At 33.7% G+C, this 25746-nt stretch overlaps 3 protein-coding genes across 3 annotated transcripts; 1 reads left to right on the forward strand and 2 right to left on the reverse strand.

Annotated features, from left to right (window-relative positions):
- Window positions 1-299: 299 nt before the first annotated feature.
- LOC106719773 (protein TsetseEP-like) lies at window positions 300-740 on the reverse strand. The gene has a single exon (XM_014514216.2). The coding sequence runs from the start codon at window positions 738-740 to the stop codon at window positions 300-302; it is 441 nt and encodes a 146-aa protein (XP_014369702.2).
- Window positions 741-1503: 763 nt separating this feature from the next.
- On the forward strand, window positions 1504-18635 carry LOC106719925 (otoferlin-like). The gene is made up of 22 exons (XM_014514413.2): window positions 1504-1573; window positions 1793-1979; window positions 2963-3025; window positions 8088-8172; window positions 11065-11221; window positions 11963-12149; window positions 12366-12552; window positions 12645-12768; window positions 12851-13125; window positions 13205-13395; window positions 13549-13746; window positions 13898-14014; window positions 14102-14254; window positions 14343-14543; window positions 14634-15992; window positions 16078-16212; window positions 16348-16790; window positions 16873-17162; window positions 17278-17476; window positions 17560-17798; window positions 17884-18163; window positions 18439-18635. Exons 1-22 carry the CDS (start codon window positions 1509-1511, stop codon window positions 18617-18619), a joined length of 5316 nt encoding a protein of 1771 aa, XP_014369899.2. The 5' UTR covers window positions 1504-1508; the 3' UTR covers window positions 18620-18635.
- A 6234-nt stretch (window positions 18636-24869) lies between these two features.
- On the reverse strand, window positions 24870-25493 carry LOC123723487. Its single transcript, XM_045686261.1, has one exon. It carries the CDS (start codon window positions 25354-25356, stop codon window positions 25000-25002), a length of 357 nt encoding a protein of 118 aa, XP_045542217.1. The 5' UTR covers window positions 25357-25493; the 3' UTR covers window positions 24870-24999.
- Between the last annotated feature and the right edge of the window lie 253 nt (window positions 25494-25746).

Below are 25746 nucleotides of genomic sequence, written 5' to 3' on the forward strand. Positions count from 1 at the left end.
CACATCGGACGGATACACACAGAAGATACTTGCCAAATGTATTAACTGTTACAAAGCAGCAATTGAATTTTATCTTTTTTTATTTTGAAAAGTAAAATAACATTCATTTTCTGTATCCCAAAGCCCTGCATACAAAAGTATATCGTTTCACGTAAAATCAGACATTTTTTTCGCAAAAATCTGTGGTTTAAAAGTAAGTGTTAATTATAACATTTTCCTGAAGTGGTATCGTCTCTTTGTACACAGGTATTCGTGGATATGAATGTCTGCTATCGTCCGCCATTGGGGTGTCCATCTTATTACGATGATATATTGAACTGTGAGGCATCTACATCACGGGCCTCTGACATGCCAGGTGTGCATGGACAAAGTGGACCTGCCCAGGCTTCAGGTTCCGGAGGTGCATCTGGTTCAGGAGGTGCCTCAGGTTCCGGAGGTGCCTCTGGTTCAGGAGGTGCCTCAGGTTCCGGTGGTCCCTCTACATCGGGCGGCCCCTCTACCTCTGGTGGTGCTTCTGGCTCAGGAGTTGCTTCTACTTCTGGAGGTGCATCAAGCTCTGGTGTCGTCCCTAATACGGCCGGCCCCGGTCTTGCCACTGACCACGCCGTACCATCTGGCTCGGGTGTCCCCCGTGGATATGGTCTTGTTACTATCAGCTCTGGCCCGGGTTCATCCCAGAGTTCAAATGCAGCCTCTGATATTGACGAAGACCAGGCACTGGAAGATATTGAACGTAACATCGCTAGTATTGAGCAATCAATGAAGAACAGAGAAGCGATCATCGATATAGAACCAGAGGAGGAGTCACGTACTCGTAAACTCAAGATTGCGGGAAAACGCATCCTTAAGTAAGTTTAACTTCTTGTAAGATCTAATAACTAACGTCACAATTAATATATCATTGATGAGTAAATATAAATGAGGTAAATCTTCACGTATTACGATTTAACACGCGCAAATTATCGATTATTGCCTTTCCTACGTTAGCAGTGTTATTAAATAATTCTTATTTCATAAAACTGTTTCTAGAGTTACACTATTAATTATATTGGAAAAAAGAAAATATACTTTCTGTGAGTTGAAGGTTAGCTATACACGCATTAATTAACCATGAACAATAACAACGCTGCTTTTTGACTAAGTGTGCGCGATTCCTACGCGTTAATAGTTATATGATTATCATCATAAATGTATTCAGTCAAATTCACTAAATACCTTTACGTCATAATTAAGCAGTGTTTGGTTAATAACGTTAGTATTTTACTACTTGTTTTTACTTACCCAGGAAAGGGTTTTCTATGGGCTCGGACAAAGTTGTCACCATCGCCGAGATTGAGCAAATACCAGATCGTGAACCACGTAAACGCACATCCGCCTTTAGAAATGTTAGGTCACTTCTACGATTCGCACGTAATCGTGGTCAAAGCAGCGGCGACGAAGAACAAGGACTGCTTGAACCGATGCCGGGACCGTCATCTGAACCGGATCCAGTTGTACCTCAAACCGATATGTCGTCTGATGAAATGGGCGGTGAACCACCCTCTCACATGGACACACCGAGGAAGAGGAGACTGTAAGCATTGAAATATTTTTATATTGCATCTTAAATTTGACTACAATAGATTACGATATCTAAATATAGTACGTACGAACTCGGTAAAATATTAACAAAAGATACGGCATAATGGAAAACTTAGACGTACAAAATAAATCGAAATAAAAGGCTCTCAGAGGTATTTACAAAAATACCGTACCGACACCATATCAATATAAAAAATAATTTTATTCTTAGGCGCAGCGCTCTCGACACCGCTGGGCCTGCAGCTCTGAAAGCCGCTGATTTTCAAGTGTGTGTCACTGTGGTGGAGGCGCGCCAGTTAGCCGGCCTTAATATGGACCCAGTGGTCTGCGTACAAATTGGGGATGTTCGCAAATACACCAGCGTGAAGGAGAGCACCAACTGTCCCTATTACAACGAGGTAAGGTATAATTATTGACTGCTAAAAGATTAAATCTTTGTGGTTGCCTGCGCATGTCCTCGCAGATGGGAGCCAGTTTGGCTGACCAAGGGTGGAGTGTGTGACCCTTTTAATCTAGCCTAAATTATGTTGTCCGCCGCGTCTCTTAGGAAATTTCGAGCCTCCGTTAAGTTAACATGTACTGTACAAAATTATTATTGTCAACTATCATTATCCATGTTATATGTTTATTGCGGTAGGCAAAAATATGTTGATATATTTCGTTAATTAAATTACCATCAATGATTTAACTAATTAGCCTATTTTTCTGTACTTTAAATTAAGAGTAAATTATACACGGGCTTAAATGTAATCGACGTAATTAATGTAATCATAATCATGGCTAAAACAAAGGAATGAATAATATTTCAAATATCAAAACAAAAAAAAGCCATAAAACAATTTGGAAATGAAACAAAAAACATAACAGGGAATCGTCTTACATTATTTTTAATTAAAAGTATATTTCGCTTTTATGAAAGCACGTTATCAATTTTCTAAAGCAGCAATATTTTTCTTTTCATTGAACAGCCGCACCGCGATTCTCTATAATAGATCCAGAAATACCAACAGACCTGAATCGTTACCCGGTAATAATGTAACAAAATCCTTTGCGATTTTAATAACGCGCTTGAAACAAAAGGAAACTAACGATTTGGAATGCGCAGAATGGACTCTGGAATTTCATTCGGCGAGTCTATTTGCTTTGTTCGAGATTCAGCTCAACTAATATTTTAAAATAGGTTTCATTTACGATGCAAAACGGAATGTTAATTTAATAGCCGAACAATTTAATACGGACTCAAGTTCAGAACTTTATTTATATTATTGGGCTATAAGAAAATATTAATCCTCACATAGGAGTGGTATAAGAAATATTGTGTTGAGTCGTCGTCAACCCTATGTTAAATTATTTAGGTATTAATTATTTTAATTGTCCACAGTACTTCGTGTTCGATTTCCACATGCCGCCTGTTATGCTGTTTGACAAGATCATCACCCTCTCGGTAAGTGTTTGTCTAAAAATGAAGCGTATAATGAAGCGATGATTTGCCAAGCTCTATACAGTACAAATGCAAAGCTACTATTGGTATGAATTATTCTGCTGCTAGCAATGTAATCACTTCGTCATGTTACGTAGGTACGTATTTACGTGCGTTACAGCGAAATATATTTCGTAAGAGGTAATAAAAATAGGATGTGTTCCCAAATAAATAGAATGTCATTTGTTTCTTCGTCCGCAATTGTTTCTCGGTACACGGGCAGCGGCTTTTTCAAATCTATATCATACTAGCTATCGCGCGCGACTCCGTCCGCGCGCAGTTAAAAAAAAAATGAAAAATAGATGTTGGCCGATTCTCAGACCTACTGATTATGCTCACAAAATTTCATGAGAATCGGTCAAGCCGTTTCGGAGGAGTACGGGAACGAAAACTGTGACACGAGAATTTTATATATTAGATAGGATCTAACATTCTCACCCTTTTTATTTATTTTTCTGTTCGTCTGCCTTTAGGGTTTTTTTCTAATATAATGATCACATTAATTTCATCAAAAAATAAGGTGTACTGACGCCATAAACATGCTTATAGTATTATGAGTGTCCAATAACTGTAACTAAGAACTATAATTACAAGTATAATAATTGTATTTTATTACAAAACGGCCATTATAAAAGATTAGGTTTAACAAAATCAGGAATATGAAATGTTTTCATAAAACCAAAATAAAATCATGTTAAAATATGGACATTAAATTTAAATTTGGCTTTATTTGTCGATATTTAAGTAAGCTAGTTTAAGGCGGTGTCGAAATGATTTATGAAAGCTGTGTAGCGGTATACGATAGTGCGTATGACTTATTTATTCCACAATCTGTAATCCGGCAGCTTTCGGTCTAATTCATCTTCCTTTCATGAATTATTACAAACGAGTATATGTACATATAAGAAAGTATAAATTCAATTATATGTACACATCTATGACATGAGAATCACCTACGAAAAATCGTACAGTGCAACTTTTCCAAACTCGAATTGTATAATTTTCTGTAATAAAATGTATGTTTTTTATCAAATATTTTTACTTCTCATGTTAATTGGTTTATATTTTCCTTATCCCGGATTTCTACACAAAGATTAAGGATTTATTTGCCAAGATCCTATCAAACCTATATTCTTCCACAAATACTCTGCGCATGAAAAGGCTACGTAACTTAGGCGTAATACCTTATTTAATTTCTAGAAAGTATTAATTATTGTCCCGTATTCAGTCTCTACAGGTTCTTTTAATGAACTACGGCTAGAATGTTATTTTTTCCATCAAACGATGTGAAATTATCGTAAAAATTTTCTGGATTTGGCACTTGAAAATCTTTCAAATATTCATCGACCGAAAAAATTCAAAACATTACGCAATCCTCTTGAAAAGCCCAATCCAACAGAAATCGGCTGATGCTTTTCTCTACAAAGCCCGTCAAAGTCTACATTCATATTTTATTCATCGGCTTTCACTATTCAATATTAAATCCGCCACTAACTAACCTCATCTATTATAAAGTACACATTAAAACTTTATCAATAACACCGAGACTAATTAACCAGAAAGGGGATGAATTTATGTCCATTGTACTATAAACAATAATAATATCAGGAATTTACATTTTAAACTCTGAAAGTTTCAAAACAAAATCATAGACAATGAAACATTGTCAGTCAGTGACATGTGACATATAATTTATCATTTCCATTGGATTCTACTGTACATCGATATTATCAATATTAGTAAAGTGAAATTGATCCTTTTCTGCTGACGTTTTTCATTGCGTTAAAATATATGCGTATTTTTACAAATTAAGTTTGTAATTTTTTTTTGGTAATTGTCGAATCCTTGGCTCTATAAATTCAATATGTTTTTCCTTATAGACAGTAGTATTAATCAAGGTATTCGGAACATAAGAAACATGCAAGGCATGATATATATACGTAAAAGATTTGCTGTATTATACAGTTTTGGAATTCTCCATAGAATCGCGTTAAAATTCACTTAAATTAAACTTTAAATTATACAACAAATTAAACTCTCCCTGTAATATTAGTAATAACAAAAAAAATAGTTTACACTATACAAATATAAGGAACAGCTAGTATGTGAGTAATAATTCTTATTTAATGTCATTTTTAATTTCTACAACCTGCTGCGTCCAGTAAAATTGCCACATTTATAACACTAATGGTATTTAATATTCTGTCCTATTTCGGACGGGGACATTTCGAGGTTAATGAAAATCATAACTTACGTTAGCAATATAATTTTTTATATTTAATTTGTGCTTTCGCCTGATACATATTACACGATGAAATACGAGCGCTGTTATTAGACAAGAAGGTATACGTTTACAAAACTTTTCAGTTTCTTCTCTACAGACAATAAGTCTCGGTCTTGCAATGAAAAAAAAGAAACGATTTAAATCGAAGACTGGTTTTCGCTTTCATATGAAACAAATGAATTAATATAATATAAACTCTTCAAAACAAACTAGTATAAACTTCAGTCCGTAATTAAAAATAAACACCGCCCGCACTACGTTTTACATCCATGTCAAATTTCAGCGAGATCCATGCAATCCTTCTGTAGATGCCTTCTAACAAACGTCCATAGTCAGTACATACAGACAGTCCGATTTTATTAATATGTTTAGATACTAGAATAACTGTTTCACTCCAAATTACTTTTTTTACACCAAAACATTTAAATTAGTAAATGTGGAACAAATTTTGTAAATTTTTTATCCTTTTTTATTAAAAATAATTTTTTATCGCTTAACAGAAACTATGAGTAGTAGTCACGTAACCAAACTCGATATTAACTCGATACAAAAACAACTGAACGAGTAATTTCGAGACAATATGTAAAATTTATAGTATTTATGATAGTAATTATAATATTGTAAATCAAAGTTAGTAGTTAATTTTAATACACTTTATGGATTTCCTAATAAAGATGAACATAGGCACATACATTCTTTAAAATCAACTCCAAAAACCTGTACGGAATACATTAATAGGCATTTAAAATGATCACTTATAAGATACATACAAAATTGTATCCGTAGTACGATTATAATGTCTCTTTCATTTTTTATAAAACACTAGCTTTTACCCGCGACTCCGTTCCCGCGAGGAATAAAAAAATGCACACAAGATAAAAAAGTTCCTATGTCCGTCTCCTAGTTCTAAGCCCATAAATTTTCAGCTAAATCAGTTCGACCGATCTTGAGTTATAAATAGTGTAACTAACACGACTTTCTTTTATATATATAGACTAGCTTTTTCCCGCGACTCCGTCCGCGCGGAATAAAAAAAAAACGGGGTAAAAATTATCCTATGTCCTATTCCTGGTTCTAAGCTACCTGCCCACCAATTTTCAGTCAAATCGATTCAGCCGTTCTTGAGTTATAAATGGTGTAACTAACACAACTTTCTTTTATATATATAGATAGATATAGATTCTAAATTGTTCTTCGATATTCGGTGAAAATGAAAATCCAAATATTTATTAGGTACCATAATTTATTATATTTTCTCATACTGCAAAAATAAATACCTTATTCATTGTAACATGAAAATAAAGCCGCTTATTGCTACGTGCTCTGGTATAGAGCGTGTTACGTCGGAACAATTGAATGAATAGAATATCTCGATCACAATAAGCTTATTTGTTTCCTATAATCCTACTCGTACAATACAATACAAGAATATAATACAGTTCAGGATAACCGTTCTAGTGATGTTTGCTAAAACATAATTCTAATTCTGCAAAAAAACTTAGATGCCTAAAAACCTTTCCGTTCACCTTCCCTGTTGCTTCCTATTTACAATTTTTTTTAATTACTTGAACACCCAAACATTTAGCCCAGTTTGACAGAGCCATGTAAAATGATTTTATTACTTATCTAAACATAGCCTTTTATTATTAATAATTAATAAGTTATTTTCCAATTCCACATACGTGTAAATAAATGGGAATACGTCCATACTAGGGACCGACGGTTAAAACATAACAAAAGATAAATTATTACAAATTTAAAACCCGAGCACTTTGTGCCGAGTGCGCGCATATTCATTTATAAATCCTGCCTTTTGTATTCGATAACACAATTTTTATTCCATGTTACTGACCAATTACGTACTACATTGTTCAAACAAAACTAACGGACCATTGTTAAATTGTTATGCTAAAATGAATATTTTTCAGATATTTAGTTGTATATTCAAACATTTCAGAGTAATCGATACACGTATATAAACAAATGACTGATTGACTTTCTAACCGACGGTTATGTAATTTTCTTTTTTTTTATTCAGCAAATGTTTGGAACAAATTGTAAGCGTTTTGCTGACCAGTTTATACAGGATCCTTCAAGAAAAAGATGCATCTACTAAACTAGCGCGTACCATCTTTTTTCCTCATCACCACATCAGATTGTGTAACTCTTCACAAGCTAACTCTTCACTTTTCAATAACGTTTAAAAGTAAATATTTGGTCGATGTGCGACTAATACAAAAACGCTGAACTGTATGCAACACACATCACACGAACTGGAACATTTTAATTAAACATGGACAGACAGCAATATTAGTTTACACAACCGTCCAGATTTACTTTCGGTTTTCATAATTTATACGAACCTATGACGTTTATTTGAAAGTATTTAATTTATTCATAGTTATTTTAGTCTTCTTCAATTATATGTCATATGCTTAATAAAATAACGATTCATTTAAACCCTTGAGAGTAACTGTTCTAGAATATGCTAATTTTTATAAATAATACCAAAGCCATGCCTTCTGTATTATATAATAATTTGTATATCATGAAACAATACTTTAATTCTTTTTTATATTAGTATTATAAAAATTGCTGGCAGCAGGCATTTGTTTAATAATATAATAACAGTGTACCGATATTCCACTTAAGCTAGGTCATGAAAACTCGTGTTGTGGATATCTCATATTTTACGTGACGGCGCTAGCACGCTAGCGTGACATGCAAAATCCCTGTTCGCAGGTGCTACACTCGCGCAGCATTCTGCGTGCTAACAAACTACTCGGAAACTTCAAGCTCGATGTCGCCACCGTGTGGAACCAACCAGGTACGTCACTACACAACACAGCAAACACGAAACATAAAAAAAAGTATTTTTTTAACCATTAGTATCATATATGTAATGAAAATATTTAAATCAGAAAGCTGTAGTATAAGAGAATTGAAATAGTTGATCTTTACATATGTACGAAATTTTAACGTCCATAAATGATATCTGAAATCCTTAGCGAATACAAACTTCTGACCAAGTTGAAGCTTTCAAATAGGTGCAAATGTATCAACAATGAAACAAATCGAACACAGCTAGGCTTTGCTAGTAAATCCTTCTTGATTCCAATTGTAAATGGAGTTCAAACGTAACTCCTTCTTCTATAATACTTAAAGGGGGTTTTCGTCCAACCGCAGATGGCTTGAAGGAAATTTTAACGTCTTTATTTTGTACATTTAATATTACAATTCTTCTTCTTCTATAATATTTCATCATTTAAACTCTCTAATTATTGTGTATTAATGATAATTGTAACCATAAAAGGAAGTATTTTTATTATTTGAAAAGTAAAAACACAATTAAGAAATTCTTTTATACACAACTAGCTTTTACCCGCGACTCCGTCCGCGCGGAATAAAAAAAAATAGAAAATGGGGTAAAGATTATCCTATGTCCTTTTCCTGGTCCTAAGCTACCTGCCCACCAATTTTCAGTCAAATCGATTCAGCCGTTCTTGAGTTATAAATGGCGTAACTAACACAACTTTCTTTTATATATATAGATTATCGTGCATTTCCACTGCCGAAATACCTTCACAAAACATATTGTTATCTCAGATTTCTAAGGAGAATGAAAGGCAAAATAACTATCAACATGTGAATACATTGGTAAATGTTGATTTAATAAAAAAACTCAATGTAGAACTTTAAAATAAGGCATTATACTACAATAATGACCAAAAAAATAATATTACTTTTTTTTGATTTGATTATAAATTTTTGAATTGTAAAAGCTTCTGCTTTATGCCTCAAAAAATAATGATATTTTGGTAGTAACGCAATTATCATAAATATACCCAATTAACTTTACCTATTCTCAAATATTTTATCGTTTCTGTTTATCTAAAACCTGGCTCAAATTATATCTTGTAATTGCTTCGTACAAAATTACTCGTAATTTAATATAGGTCCTTCAAAACTAACGCTGCCATTAACAAGTAAACTTAGTAAAATTTGAAACCTTACAAATTGTAAGCAATTTCAAATTATATTCCTTACCAATAGTGTTGAACATAATAAAGTAAAGTTTGAATTATAAAAATATCAAATATATAAAACTACTACACACTTATACACACTCTGTACACATTTACATTGTGTTCATATTTGATTTGTTTCCGTATATTGTATCTATGTACGATCTATGTTTATACCTCCTTGTGAAACTTTATTGCATGTTGGCGTTTTTAATATTGTTTATCTGTTTATTTCTATTACTTGTTCAATGTCTATCTCCTTGCACCTTTTATCGTTATCTTCACGCTATTTCAGAACGTGACTGCAGTCTGACAACGTTTCCTGTCTTCGTACTTAAGTATAAAAGTTTTGCTTCAGAATATAATAGTTTAGATTAGATGTAGTATTGAAGAATATAATTATTTTATTCTATGATGTACAAAGTTAAGGCTTCTAGCATTTAGATATAAGAAAGCTTAGCGAACACAGTGCAATAAGTTCGCTTCGTATTCGTGTAATGACTCGAAACGTTTTGCCGGGACGTAACATATTAATTTCAAAATAATTTAACACAGATGTCTTTTAAATTCAATATAATCTGTATTAGTAAATTTATGAGCAAATTTAGAATATCTTTTAATTTTCACATTATGGTTGGTGAAATTTTTAACACGTTTTAATTAGCGCCTTTGTCCTGTCTTGCCCGGTGACTTTTTTAACAGATAGAATCCGACCACCTAACTATAAGGCACTTTAATATTCTTTTTACGCATTGGACTAACGTTTATTTAATTTATATGCTTGATAAATTTTGTTATATATTGTAGGTATCCTAAGCAGCACTATTTCCATTTTCATTTTTGCACTTTACTATTCCCTAGTAATTATTACTTTATTTTTATAAAGAGCGCTAAGGCTCAATATTACGCTGAGCGAAATTCTGTTACTGTATACTACTAATTGTAAATTAACTAAAAAATTATTGTGTCATATCTTTTTGTAAATAAATTTTCGCTAGCGAATATTGACGCGGCCTTCTTTCTTGCTTTGCGACTTTTTTTATTTATCAATTTATTGTTTGTGCATTTTTTGTTCTATTTGAATCAAACATGACATAAGTGCAGTTCAAACTTAGAACATTTATACATATTTAAATCACCTTTAGGTTTAACTTATAAGATACGCACATAGTTATGACAATGATAGACTAGTTTTGTAAAAAACTAGCAGTTACCCGCGACTCCGTCCGCATGGAATTAAAAAAAACATAAAAAGTAGCCTATGTGTTCTTCCAGACTATGATCTACATTTATGACAAATTTCATTGGGATCCGTTGAGCCGTTCTGGAGATGTCTTCGAACAAACATCCATCCATCTAAACATTCGCATTTATATTAGATAGTTTAGTTTACATTAAATATTATAAAAACATGGTAAGTAAATGTAAAAAAATCAACATTTATTTTTCTGTCTCGTATTTTATTACGTAACATTTTCAGCGATAGAAGCTTTTAATGAGCCTTTACGGTGTGTCAGCTATAATATCTTACTCATCGCATTGAATTATTAATTTTTTCCTCGACAAGATATGGTATAAAAAACTATTTACTTTTTAGTACACACTAATTTGTACTCAGATTTCAAATGTCGAAAAATTGTTTGTATGCTATTTTTTTATTTAACTTTTAAGATATGCAACCTGTTTGTTAATAGATCGCCAGTTCTACCACAAGTGGGCGTTGCTGACTGATCCTGATGACGTAGCAGCAGGTCCGAAGGGATACCTCAAGTGCGACATAAGCGTTATCGGCAAAGGTGATACCATCAAGATACCACCGACGAGTGACAAGGACGAAGACGACATTGAAGCGTAAGTTAATAGGATATTAACAGTCTCATTCAATTACTCATATACAGAGTTCTAAAAGGTGTCATAAAAATGGTGATGGCATCTAATATTCTACATTTGTCTGACCAAGATTTGCCATTATTTGATAGACGATAATTACGAAACGCAGGAATTGAAAATTGTATGGATTCACAACTAACACGTTATCACTTCGTATTCACTTCTTCTGACGTGTTCAGCTTCACAGAACCTTGCTTTAAGAATTCTGTGATCACACTTTTCTCACAAAATTCGAATGTAATATTTTATCTTAATAACATATGATTTAATACGGTATAGAGTTTGATCTCGCTATGAATTACTGCCATATAATATTTGCGGTACATACAGGTCACTAGTAACCGTAATAAAATTGTTACTCGTTTAATACAGACTTTCATATGCGAACCGCTTATGTGGTATGAAAAACAAATGTTTTGATTATTATTGGGGCTTTTTACTACAGTGACACTTTGTTTCTGTTTTTTTTTTATATAATATGAAGAGGAGAGACGGGTAAGAAGACAGCCAAATCGAATGAGGCAAAAGTCAGTCTTTTCGATTTCGATTATAGCGCTGTTCTATGTATTCATAAGCCACTACCACGTTATATCAAAATTTCAGCTTATTGAAGTTACTTTCAAGAATAAAAATAAATATGTAATCTAAATGTAAACAAGTTATCCTCAAGAGCTTGAACATAGAATAAACTACTCATTTTAGAAACCTTTTGCTGCCTGATGGAGTGCCAATGGAACGTCAACGAACAAGATTCATTGTCAAGATATACAAAGCTGACGGCCTGCCTAAGATGAACTACTCTCTGTTGGCCAACATGAAGAGAGCTTTCACTGGCGAAAGTCAAGACTTGGTCGATCCATATGTAAAGGTTTCCTTTGCTGGGATGACTGTAAGTACCTCGAAACTAAAGACGAAAATATTGCCACGAAATTTGGGAAGTGCTTCTATAAATATGTCACATTTATCGCGATGATTAATTCCCTTTTCTAACGTTAAAAATAAGTTAAGGCATAAATTTTGTAGTAGAACGAATTTTAATTGTTGTATTAGTCTCTACAGATTTGATTTCTTATTAGTTGGTATTCAACTAATGTCTTTCGGACAGGGTTCCACCTCAGTCAAGAAGAACACCTACTCGCCGGTGTGGAACGAGCAGATAGTATTCACTGACATGTTCCCACCGCTTTGCCAACGCATTAAGATCCAGCTAAGGGACAACGATCCCGTACATCCGAACATCATTGGCACACATTTTATCGATCTTAAAACTATTTCCAACGATGGTGAAAAAGGTAATTTTAGACTTGTGAAGACATATTTTTCCTTCTAAACATTTTTTCTGGTTAAAATACTGAATCTTCTAAAACCTTTTTCATTTCTTTAGGCTTCCTACCAACATTTGGACCAGCCTACGTTTACATGTATGGTTCCACACGGGACTACAGTATTATTGACCAGCATGCCAACTTGAATAAGGGCATGGGAGAAGGAGTGTCCTATAGAGCAAGGTTGTTACGCAGTATTGATTTCTGTTGATTATGTACTACAAACTGATATATTTATTATAATAAATTATATTAATATTTTCAGAGTCTTGATATCCATTCGCACTGAGATAATGGATAGCATTGAATCTCCTGGATCGGATGTGGAAGTTGAACCCATTATACCCATCACAGAGACTTCGTTTGAAAAGAATGAGGAATTTTTCCTGTTCGGAACAGTATTTGACGCTAACATGATAGATAAAACACTCGTCGAAAAGCCGTTGCAATTCGAACTGAGCATCGGTAATTGCGGTAACATTCTCGACGGTTCTAAAGAGTCGGTGAGGAGAGCCCAAGACTTGGATGTTGAACATCTTGGTTAGTATAAATATGAATCAGAATATTCCTATAGTAAAACATTGTAATAAATACATAACATATTCTTTATTAATCATAGACGAATTGAGCGCCGACACCGGTTACTGGCAGAGTGTGACCCAACCATTGAAGGCGATCTCGTCGGATAAGACGTACTACTACTTGCCGTACTGGGACAACAAACAATGCATGCATGTGCGCAGTATCTGGCCGGACCACCGCCGCCGCATGTACAACTCAAACATGATTTCAAGCATCATCGAAAAATTCGTAAGTATTTAGAGAAAATCAATATTGAATTCAAGAAAGTTGATGTCTGGAAGCACTTTTATCAAATCTAACTAAGTATTTGTAACTTAATCAGGCCATTTTTTAACCTTACTGCTAAGCTTAGCTACTTTAATAACGCAATGTTAAATACAGGAGGAAGGGCTTACCGACGCACAACTGGCTATAGAGTCTGACAACGGCCCGGACAATACATGCATAGCGGGATTAAAAGCCACGCTCGACTGTGTCAGCAATGCTTGCGCAGCCTACGTTCGTCACATGACCGGATCCCAACCCTTTGGCAATACTAAACTTGATCGCGAAAGGCAAAAAATGTGCCTCAACGAGATTGTAAGTATTATAATTGAACTGATTGATGAATATTTGCTTCATCATTTCGATTCGTTTCCACTATTTTTTGTAATCGTATATTTGTCGAAGCGAAATTATAAAAAGTATAATATTTCAGCTATATTTTGATGTTTTCTATTTTTTAATGCAGGAAACTCTCAGTACTAGTACAAGGAACCTTCGAGCTCTTATTACAAAGAGCTCTATTAAGGACCGTTTGCGCACCGCCTTTAGTTACTTGAATAAACTGAAACATATTTGCGAAGATGTATGTATTATGACATTGAAGTTGTACTAGTATCTACTTCTTTGTTAAAATAGAGCTGTGCTTGTGAAAAATAAAATATCTTTCTAGGCCCAACCCGCACTCCCTGATGTATTCATCTGGCTAATCAGCAATGGAAAGCGTTTGGCCTACTACCGGATTCCAGCAAGAGATATAATCTACTCCGATCATCCAGAAGAGACAGGAAAATTCTGTGGCAAAATGCAATCTCTATATCTGAGGGTAATTATTGTTATTGAAGTTAATTCGTCTGCATATCTTATATCGTACACTTGGTTTATACTCTTTTAATAATTATAATTTTCTTCAGTGGCCTGGAAAGAAAGCGACTACTCCTAGCGGTTGGGCTATACCTGCAATGGTTCGTGTTTACTTATGGCTCGGGGTTCTACAAGATAAGAAACATTACATAGACAATCTTCCCGTTGGCTATGAAGTTAGTTCTGAGTTACGAAATGCTGACAAACTGCGATCTAACGCACCTAATACAATATTTTATGCAGAGAAACACGTAAGTTTAATCTTTAGATTTTCGTGCAATATTATTTTAAATATAATCACCAAGAAAAATAGTGTTAACATTTTCTATTTGTTATTTCAGAATTTCCAAATGCGGGCCTATATTTACCAAGCTCGTTCTTTGATTGGTTCGGATTCATCAGGTTTGTCCGATCCATTTGCTAGAGTCGTCATTGGAGATTCAGTCTCTAATACTCAAGTTATAGATGAAACTTTAAGTCCAACTTGGGATGAGCTACTTGTTTTCAACGACATTTTACTATTCAGTTCCATAGAACATATTAAAACTGATCCACCGACAATAGTCATCGAAATTTTTGATCAAGATAAGGTTGGAAAATCCGAGTTTATAGGACGCACAATAGCAAGACCGTCAATCAAGGCTTTTGAAGATAGCTATGAAAGACCACAGTTTCCACCATCGTTAGAATGGCATGAAGTTACTCGAGGCGACGATAGAGCTGGCGAGCTGCTGGCCACATTTGAAATGCTTGAAATACCCTATAAGCAAGATCCATCTATTTTACCAGAACTTCCTTCACCTAAAGATGCTGTTAGAAAGCCACCCCTGGATACCAATAAAGGTCCTATTTTACCTGTTCCGAGAGGAATACGACCAACACTTTCAAAGTATCGCATTGAAGTTCTGTTTTGGGGCCTTAGAGATCTCAAACGTATTCATCTTCTCACAGTGGATAAGCCAAGAGTTGATATAGAATGTGCAGGGAATATTATATACTCTAGTGTAATACAAAATGCTAAACGTAACCCAAATTTCGCAAGTCCCATTAAGTATGTTGATGTAGAACTTCCTGACCAGGATTTATATAGACCTCCCTTGACTATTCGAGTTGTTGACTGCCGTAGCTTCGGCAGAGTTACTTTGGTCGGTACCCATACCATAAACTCAATACATAAGTACATATATACACCAATGAGTAAACGCGAAAGAGAAATCGAGGAACGTAAGAAATCTTTAATACAATTACAAAACGTTGATTTGAAAGCTAACTGCATAATACAAGACGACGTTTTCACGATTGAAAACGAAAGAGAAAGTTCTCCTCTCCTCACGCGCTTGGGACGTAATGCCGTGTACTATGGTTCGGGTATTACACCCACACCTCGCAAGAAAATGGGCAAGAGACGTAAAGCTAGCACTGATTCGATTTTAGATGGCGATGAAAGAAGTAAAGATTGGTGGACAAAATATTTTGCTTCTGTCGAGACAATGATTGAAGAAGAAAAAGAAGCTAAGAGGGAGCGCGCTGATTTCCTTCAAACTCCTCACACGTCAACAGATGAAAGATTCTTCCGCGATGACAAGAATTCGCCGCAGGTCCACGGTAGCAAACGACACGGTCCGATGCAATCACCACGATCAAAATTAAGCCCAACATTTTCAAAGAAAAGTGAAATTCCTGTCTCTGCTTTAACAAAGGTTTGTTTATAACCAGTCAATAAATAAATATTTAACAATGATATTGTTTCTATTTCTATTAAATTTTATTTGTAACTACCTACAGGTGTATCCACACGAGCTTGAAGCCGTACCAGAATATGAAGAATTCAAGGAGTGGTTGCATTCATTCGAATTATACCGAGGAAAGAAAACTGGCGATGACACCGAGGATGAAAACCGAGTCGTTGGGGCTTTCAAGGTTTATAAAAGTTTCTTTTTCTTTGCAATAAATCGTAATCAAATCAAAGTAATTGACTTTTTCCAAGTTCTGCTATTGCATCGCAACCCCTCATGGTATTAACAAAATACTAAACTATAACTTTAATTGTTTAAGGGTGCTATTAAAGTCTACAAATGGCCTCTACCGAAAGGAATCGATGATCACACGATTATGGGTCTTGATCCAAATCATGGATTTTTCCAAGGCGTCCCGAGTAACGATCCTATCCACGTCTTAGTCAGAGTCTACATTGTAAAGGCAACTGATTTACACCCAATGGACTTAAATGGAAAAGCTGATCCTTACATAGTGCTGCATTGTGGATCGAAGAAAATCAGCGACAAAGAAAATTATGTTTCTAAACAACTTAATCCAGTTTTCGGAAAATGTTTCGAAATTGAAGCCACCTTCCCGCAAGACTCTATGCTAACGGTTCAGGTTCTTGACTGGGATCTAGTTGGGTCTGATGATATGATTGGGGAAACAAAAATTGATCTTGAAAATCGATTTTATAGCCGCCATAGAGCAACTTGCGGCTTACCGATGAAATACGAAGAGTAAGTAAATGTGTTTAAAGTTGTACTTAAATGCTGCAATTAAATTATTAGCGATTTCATGTAAATATTATATTATTTTTAGGCAAGGCTATAACAGGTGGCGAGACGCTATGAAGCCAACACAAATTTTAGCTAAGCTGTGCAAGGATGGGAAACTCGACCCACCGATTTACGAGCCGGGGCGTGTTAAAGTTGGACGCACTGTATTCAATATACCAATGGATGACGCGGAGCTATTTTCCGACCCGGATACAATTGAGGAGCAAATGGCCCTGGTGGTCCTTCACCGTTGGCAAGAGGTACCACGTGTTGGCACCCGACTGGTAACTGAACATGTTGAAACCAGGCCTCTCTATAATCCTAACAAGCCTGGTATGTTTTAGTACTAACCTAAAGACTAACAGCAAGTTTTTCTTATTTCCATTTTTATTTATACCTTACCTATATGTATATCAAATTAAATATATCATCAATTCATTCAATACAGGAATTGAACAAGGACGATTAGAGATGTGGGTTGAAATGTTCCCAATGGACATGCCGCTTCCGGGACCTCCTATGGACATTTCGCCCCGTAAGCCAAAGTCTTATGAAATGAGAGTTATAATTTGGAACACTGATGATGTCGTATTGGAAGATGATGCTTTCTTCACCGGTGAAAAGATGTCCGACATTTATGTCAAAGGGTAAGTTCTGCAAATATTATAATGAAAGAATATATCGAAAGATCAACATAATGAGTACCTAAATGTCTAATCAATTTCCATAGGTGGCTAAAAGGACCAGAAGACTGTCAATCAACCGATATTCACTATCGGTCTTTGACTGGTGAAGGGAACTTTAACTGGCGCTTCATTTATCCATTCGATTATTTGGAGGCTGAAGAACGTATTGTTATATCTAGAAAAGAATCCATGTTCTCGTGGGATGAAACCGAATGCAAAATACCAGCTCGTTTTGAACTTCAAGTGTGGGACGCTGATCATTTCTCCGCAGATGATTTCTTGGGTAAAAACTATAAAAGTATTACAACTAGTAATTTCTCTTATTATTAATAAAAGCGAAATCTTGTAATATCTTTAAATTTTTACAGGAGCTATTACTTTAGATCTGAATAGATTCCCTCGTGGTGCAAAATCATCCAAGTTGTGCACCCTGGAAATGCTGCGCAATGATGGGACGGTTCCGATGGTGAACATATTCAAACAGAAGCGTGTAAAGGGCTGGTGGCCTTTCCATATCAAACGAGATACAGAGGAAATGGAACTTACTGGAAAAGTTGAGGCAGAAATACACCTGCTTACACGTGAAGAGGCCGATAAAGTACCTGCTGGTCTAGGCCGCAGCGAACCTGATCCATTGGACAAACCAAAGTAAGTACAATTTGTCACATTTAAATTAAGTTATCGTATATTTTTACCTTATACATAGGTACGATTAGACTGCGATATTCTAGACGGTACACTGAGTGTATACATCTAATGTCTCTGTATGAACACGAGTATCTCTGATTACAAAGTTTATTGTTTGTTGTGACACGATAATTAGTGTCGCGGCAGACGCAGTGTAAAAATCCAATATCCAATTACAAGTGTAAACAGTACAGACAATAATGTCGAAATTTGCCTTATTATCAATTTTATTCCAGTCGGCCGGACGCGTCTTTCATGTGGTTCTTGAATCCACTGAAATCGATTCGCTATATCATCTGGCACAACTACAGGTGGACGGTTCTCAAAGCTACATTGGTCCTAATGGTGGCCCTCATGCTGCTAATGCTTGTTTACTCTGTACCGGGGTACACTATCAAGAGGCTTTTGGGGGCCTAAATACATTTACATAGAAATAAACATCAAGGAACATATTTCTAGATATGTATTTCTACAAAAAAGTATTGAACAAAGCCTCAATATTTATTAAAACATTGCTTTTATTCAATATTTTTTAATTCATCTGTAAATAAATCATCTATATAATATTTCGTAGTAAATAGTTTGCCATCACTTCTAAAGTAAACAAGTTACATTCCGTGTGTTCATTTATTACAAAGTTACTCATTTATTGTTTTATGTAGTGAAAGCCATTCAAATAGAGTCTATAAAATCTACTTCAAATTAATATCTAAAGATCCAAACCAAACATTTTCATTGTAAATATTGCATATCAGGTGCACGTAATAATTTAATCACTTCATGTAAATATTACCAACTTTGTCTTTAAAATAGTTTAATCTTTGTTTATTCTGAACCAAAAAGAAACCATAGAAATAACTCAAGCACGTAAAGACAAAATATTTGTGTAAATAAACTTAAAACATGAACCTATAGTTTGAGAAGTAGAACCTGTACTTATAATGTTTTCGAATCCAAGGAATCGCTTTGATTAGTATCTATATAGGTTGTAATATTCATGTTAGATTTTTTATAAAAAAAAATTAAAAAACCAAAAAAAGTAGTTAGTTGATGTTCTTTAGTATGTTAAGCAAATTGTGAATTTATTTACAAGTATAAGTAAATAAATAATTTACTTTTACTTGTAATATAAATGAAAACCTACACATTAAAACGAAAAAAAAAAATAAAAAAAAAGTTCACTGCTTGTATATACTCCTAATATGTATATATGTTTTTCGATCATACATTATTGTTAAAGTCAATTTATTTCATCATATACACACATTATTTATCATTCATAAAAAAAATCTAGCGTTTTAGGAAATACTACAAAACTACATTTGTATGTACAACTTATCTAAATGTGTAATCCATTGTAATTATCATTTCATTAATCATCATCATCATTATCATCACCATCATCCTAAATAAAAGACATTTTTCATTTAAATTTCTAAAAAATATTATTTCATAATTAAAAAATCATTTCATTTATTCATACAGCATGCATTATTCATTTATTTTTTAATATATTTGTTTAAAAGTGAAATTATTTATTTTTATTAGCTAAAAAAAAAATAATAACACCTCAAATGTTATCATCAAAAAATGCATGTAGTCAAAACTTATCTTAATGTATGACCAAAGTATTAAGTTTAATTTGTTAAATTACACTCAATATTTTAGTTTTTTGATTTAAGCCATTTTTTAATTCAAAAGTTGGTCTACAATCAACGAGACAAATTTCGTAACACGATGTTTCCATTACAGTGTACACATAATAACAAAATTTCAAAATTTATCTTTAATAATTCAATTCAAAATACCCATTGGTGTAATTGTAACTCAACACTTTTTTCGGTATATATTGGAATCATGGTGTAATTAAGCCTCTTAATATCTAAATGCTATAACACAATATTACTACACTTTTTAATGCAGTGTACACTATATAAACATTAGTAAACAATTTAAAAGTTTTAACAGATGATACATAAGTCATATCTAAATGTGTCCCAAATACCTTATGTATTACTGTTTATATGCACCAATGTGTAATTCAAATGAAAGCTTATTCAACGCGTAAATATGTGTATTATTATGTCTGTAAATTTACTAAGTTCTTTTACTTTATGTGTAATTCTGTCTAACTCAATATTATCGGTGATGAATTAAGTAATTACGTCTTATCAAAATTTAAGGGTTTTTCAAATAAAATGTAAATGTATTATCCATTGTATTACTTCTTTTAAATCAATATAAACTTAAATGAATATATTAAAGCAAAATCAACTATCATTTAATTATACAAATATTGAAAATTACACAAAGAGTAAAAAACGCGGTAAACTTGCAGACATAATAACGTAATCGTTGGTGAAATAAGTTTCATCAACACAGTTATTAGTAAGTGTTACCCGATGTATTGCTAATTAGGAAAAATAATATAACCTTTGGTGAATAATTGGACCTTCAACCGCCAAAGGTTATATTGAATTTTCTATAACCTAACTTTTCCAATATAACCTTTGGTAGTTAAAAGTTTAATTATTCACCAAAGGTTATATTATAATAACATATTTATTGTATTTCTGTTTATGGAAATCAATGTAACCCTTATTCATTATCGGATCCAGGTGTGGCAATGGTCTCGAGCCCAGTTTAGTAATCATTAATTTTAACAAGTTGGCTTCCTTGTCTGATTTATTCCGTTTTAATTTTTGTTATTGTGTAATTTCCAGTTTTTCTATCTTAATGACAAACCTGGATCCGCTATGTCCTGAATTAAACATTTTTATGTTTAAGTTATAAGTAACGGTCGAAATTAATGTTCGTACTTGAAACATTTTTAATTCATTCTGTTTAAATATAACATATATAAAGATCACATTAGCTACCGAAAGGCAAACATATAATAGGCTTCGCTATGGGAGGCTGCGTGGTGGCAGGGGGGCAGTTGAATAGACAACTTCGAAATACTACGGGGCCTATAACCCCTTTAGACCCATATAGATAACTCAATAACGATTTTTAAATTTTTCATTTAAAAATGAACCAGATGTCGATAAGCATTCTCGTTGGTATAAAAAAAAGAAATTTTACTACAAGTCCAGATCATCGGACAGACCCCTCCTCCCTTGATCATTGGGTAATCATTGTCTATTGGGCGAATGAATAATTTTCTTACTCAGTTTTTTATCATTTTAATATCGATCTTAAAGATGAAATATTGATTTCGACCGTTAGGTATTTGTGTAAGAATGTATGAAAATTTGCGTAATCAAGTATGAATGATGTAACCAACATTTAGTATTAAGGGATACGAAGCGACACGACATGATGAATTTATGAGGCACTTTGTAACAGACTTATGTGTCTATATTATGATCGTATCGTGACGCTTCGTTTCGCATTATTGCATTTTGTTGTTCAGCTTTTTAAGTCTTACGTTACTTTCAAAAATTCTGTTAAGTTGTTTTAAATAACACGTTGTTAAATACCTACATTCCTTAATTACTTACACAGTTACTGTTACGTTGCGATAGCTAATACAATATTAATTTGCAAATAGTATTTTTATAGCCAATGCGTTTATGATTTTTAAAAATAAACTCTATGTTTCATAAATATTAATTCTATTTAGAGTCTGATTATATCAGAATCATGGCCCTGCAAAGGGAGGTTAACTCTTTCGTTTTTTTAACCGTTTTAAAAAAATTCGTATTTCTGAAGTAATAAGCGTTATTACTGTTTTTAAATCAGTTAAAATACTTTTTTTATTTTTATTTTCGTAGTAACTTCCAACTAAATATAGGTGTAAGTACTGCTTTTGATTCTATATGACTCTACTATATACATATTTATACTATTGTATACTTACATGTAGCGTTAGACTATACAAGTTATATTATAATATTGTTATAACAATGGAGTAAAATTCATAAATTTTATTATATAATTGGAATCGTATCTGAATGCTTCAAGTATACTACATACAACTTCTACTATTCTTTATGTACACTTTTTATATTACAGTAATTTCTAAATTTTATTTTTTCAACCTCGAACTTACCAAAATCGGTGGTTAATAAGAAAAATTTTAGTACAGTACCATCCAAATCGCATCTTGAAATTGCGCTCGTGACGCTGCGTACAGTGTTTTTGATAGGTATCGTCTCTCTCTAAAGGAATGCTTAAGCTGGGTATTCAATAGGTTCGCGAACGTAATGGATATCCACCTTTAGAGACACGTGTGCCTTCCTCCCCAGTTTTAGCCCACCCGCTTTTATAAAAAATATAATGTTTTAATAATTTGAAATTTCTTGAACTTATACATAATATTATATCTTCGACTGTAAATCTTATCTTAACAGTCCTCATATAATCTGATTGCAACATATATTTATGAATTTTATTCCCATATAAATTATCAACTACTATATTAATCTTGTAATCAAATATATAAATGTATAGCTTCTGTGCTATTTTGAGACGTGTAGCATTAAGCCACGAAAGCGAACCGGAACCAAAACGAAATGAAAATGGAACGCAGCATTCGTATCACGTTAGCTTTGGTGCTATATGCTACTAACTTCTTAGTTCTCTAGAACTAACCAGATGCATGCGAGGTTCGTACTACATTTGAGTTCACATCAGCTCCGGTTCGGTTTCATGACAGATTACTCGACTTGAACAGTCGTAGTAGAGAAACCTTCGTTAGTTTTCAAATTCATTCCTTTTTGATTTGTATAAAACTGAGTAATTTTTCTCTGTAAACTTTTACAACTAAGAAGTTATGTTTTTGTTAGAGTTAAAATTTGATGTTAGTAATACCTTATTATCTGCACTTTTTTAATTTGACGAAACAAATTGTAAAGAGTCGGTATATCGCGCATTAAACGAATTTATTTCAGAGGTAAATAGTACCATATTTCGACGCCTTGTAGAGATTCGTTGTTCTTGACACCATATGAGCTTGTATTTGTTTAAAATGTTATATTGCGACAGTTGCATTGTCACCAATACATGCCAACCCGCATTAAATTTAAGGCCGCACAATAACAGTCTATAAACACTCGTGGGACTCAAATAATCGAAACTAATATTGTATACTTGTTGATTTAATATTATTATAACACGTTATGCGCGTTCCGTACACAGGGCGTTGAATCGTCGACATGAGTCTTCTAATCGGTCAATCCAGGCAAAGCGACTACCACGAATTAACAAAATGTTAACTATATAGATTTGCTCCATCACCTTGAAAATCGCAGCAACTTTTCTCACGACGATGATGACAAAAATGTGAGCTACTGACTTTGAGGACGAAAGGAAAACATTGCGGTGGCGCGTGCCTATGTACAAACCTCTCTTAAACTGTACTGTGTAAGTCGCGATTACGTATGCTTGGGTAGGAAGGGCTTTTACAATTTGCTTCGGCTAATTACAAACAGATGTCGTAAACAAAAGTTAGTGACAAATCAAATATTATGTTCTATTAATAATAGAGTTAAATAATTATATCATAGTTGCAGTCCTAAGTTTTAGTCTGTAACACACGGTGGCGAAAGTAAACCGGAATCGAACCGAACGTTACGCTCGAAACATGAAAGTGAATATTAAACGAATACTTTGCTCCAGATTACTGCGTTTGTACCACAGTGACTCTTGTATTGACTCCAACTGTTGTCTTTGTTTTTATCAAAGGGTATGTGAAGGGGGACAATATGTCACTACAATCGACCAACATTTACATTTGTATTGTGAGCCTACCTGATAAATCGTTTACTGGAAAGAACCCAATCAACTCCAGGTTTATATAAAATTTGAAGTCGCTTCGGTTTCGCTACGCTTTCGCCGCAGTGTGGTAGATGCGAAAAATCTGCAGAATGTTTCAGTATCCCAGACTGTACCTCGAAACACGAAAGTAGAACCACACAGTTAACTGGTATATTATAGGCAGTTGGTTTCTTTAATTTCATTTGTGTAAAATAAATATACTAAAATTAATGTTTACTAACATACTTGTTTGTCTTCGTCGTATGTTACTTTTTAATTTGTTACTTAAAAAGTAAATTTTCTCACTTGACATTAGAATTCACGTTGTGTTCGTTAAACTAGTATTTAAATGTTTGTTTAATGAAATATGTTTTGTTAAGTTTAACTACTACTGTTATGTTCTTCTGCACTGTCATGTAAAGTCAAGCGTACGTTGTACGACAACTCAGCATGCATTGGAATGCCAAGTAAGGTTACAAATCCGAATTTTAAAAGGCAAGAGTCCTCAGACATCCAATTTCATAGAAATCAGCCCATTGATTTGAGTTAAAATAAGCTACAGAAACGCATACAAGACAAACATAAAAGTTTAATTTTTATTTACATAGGTTACGAAAGAAGAGATCTGTGCTGGTTCTAATTTCATGTTTAGAGCTATTATACCTTTAGTATAATCCACTCCACTTGTTCAAAATTCTGTGTTACCATGCCACTGCTGTAACATTTATATCAAAACAGTGTTACTATTTTTTCATAAAAGGATAACAATGTTTTTATACTAGTGTTTCAACAGTGAAGATCCACAGGTTTTTATTATTTTACTAGAAATTTCCCAGTGTATGTATTTTAAATGGTTAAAATTAATAAACTATTTAAAAAATTAATATCTTTTATTCAATTCGCGCATTTCCAAAAACAAAAAAACTTCTAGTACGAAAATAATGTTACAAACATATAAAGCATATAATGTGTATCAAAAAATTAAAAATCTAAACAGGTCACTGAAAGATTTTGGGGTATAGATTATGTATTGGAGGTTAGCGACAGCCGCAGCCTCTGCGTCGGCGCCGCCTGTACCGGCGGCGAATCCGTCTTCGTCGCCGTCTGCAACTTCTGCGCCGTCTGCGTCTTCTGCACCCGCACGCCTCTCGCGCTTTCCAATTCAAATAATTGGAGCCTTTTCTCTCTAGAAACCCTAAAGCTACTCCATTTTCTAAGATTTTCTCCACAGTTTGATTTAGTTCATCACTGCCTAATTTGTTATAATTCGCTCTTAAAAATCGCACAATTTCCGCAGAGGTAGCGCCTTCTTTGACGTCGTGCAGGTACTTGAGAATTAACCTTCCAGGTGGGTTCGGGGGCGCCGTTGCCTCCGCGGCTTCTTCAGTCGTCATTTTTATAGGTAATAAAGGTTTACTAAAGCATGACTCCAAATTTCCACTTTGAAAAAAATGTGATGCATCTAAATTATTATTAAGCTTGATTTGACATAGCACACTGAATGATATTTCATAGAAACAATTGCTCTTCTATTTTTGATATTATGTCACATTATTTTTAAAATCACACTCATCATGTCAAATGTCAATACTTTTTATCGGTCTACGTATTAATATATCATAATGGATTTTAAAAATATATTATCATTTTCATAAAAAATATGATGAAAACCGTAAAATTTTAAAACTGTCTTAAAATTGAATAACCTGGCAGCGTGAAAATATTAAAGAATAAATTTAAAACAAATAAAATCTATCAAAAATTGTCAATGTCACTTTCGGAAA

This window comes from Papilio machaon, chromosome Z, assembly GCF_912999745.1.
Source record: "Papilio machaon chromosome Z, ilPapMach1.1, whole genome shotgun sequence".
Classification (NCBI taxonomy): Eukaryota; Metazoa; Arthropoda; class Insecta; order Lepidoptera; family Papilionidae; genus Papilio; species Papilio machaon.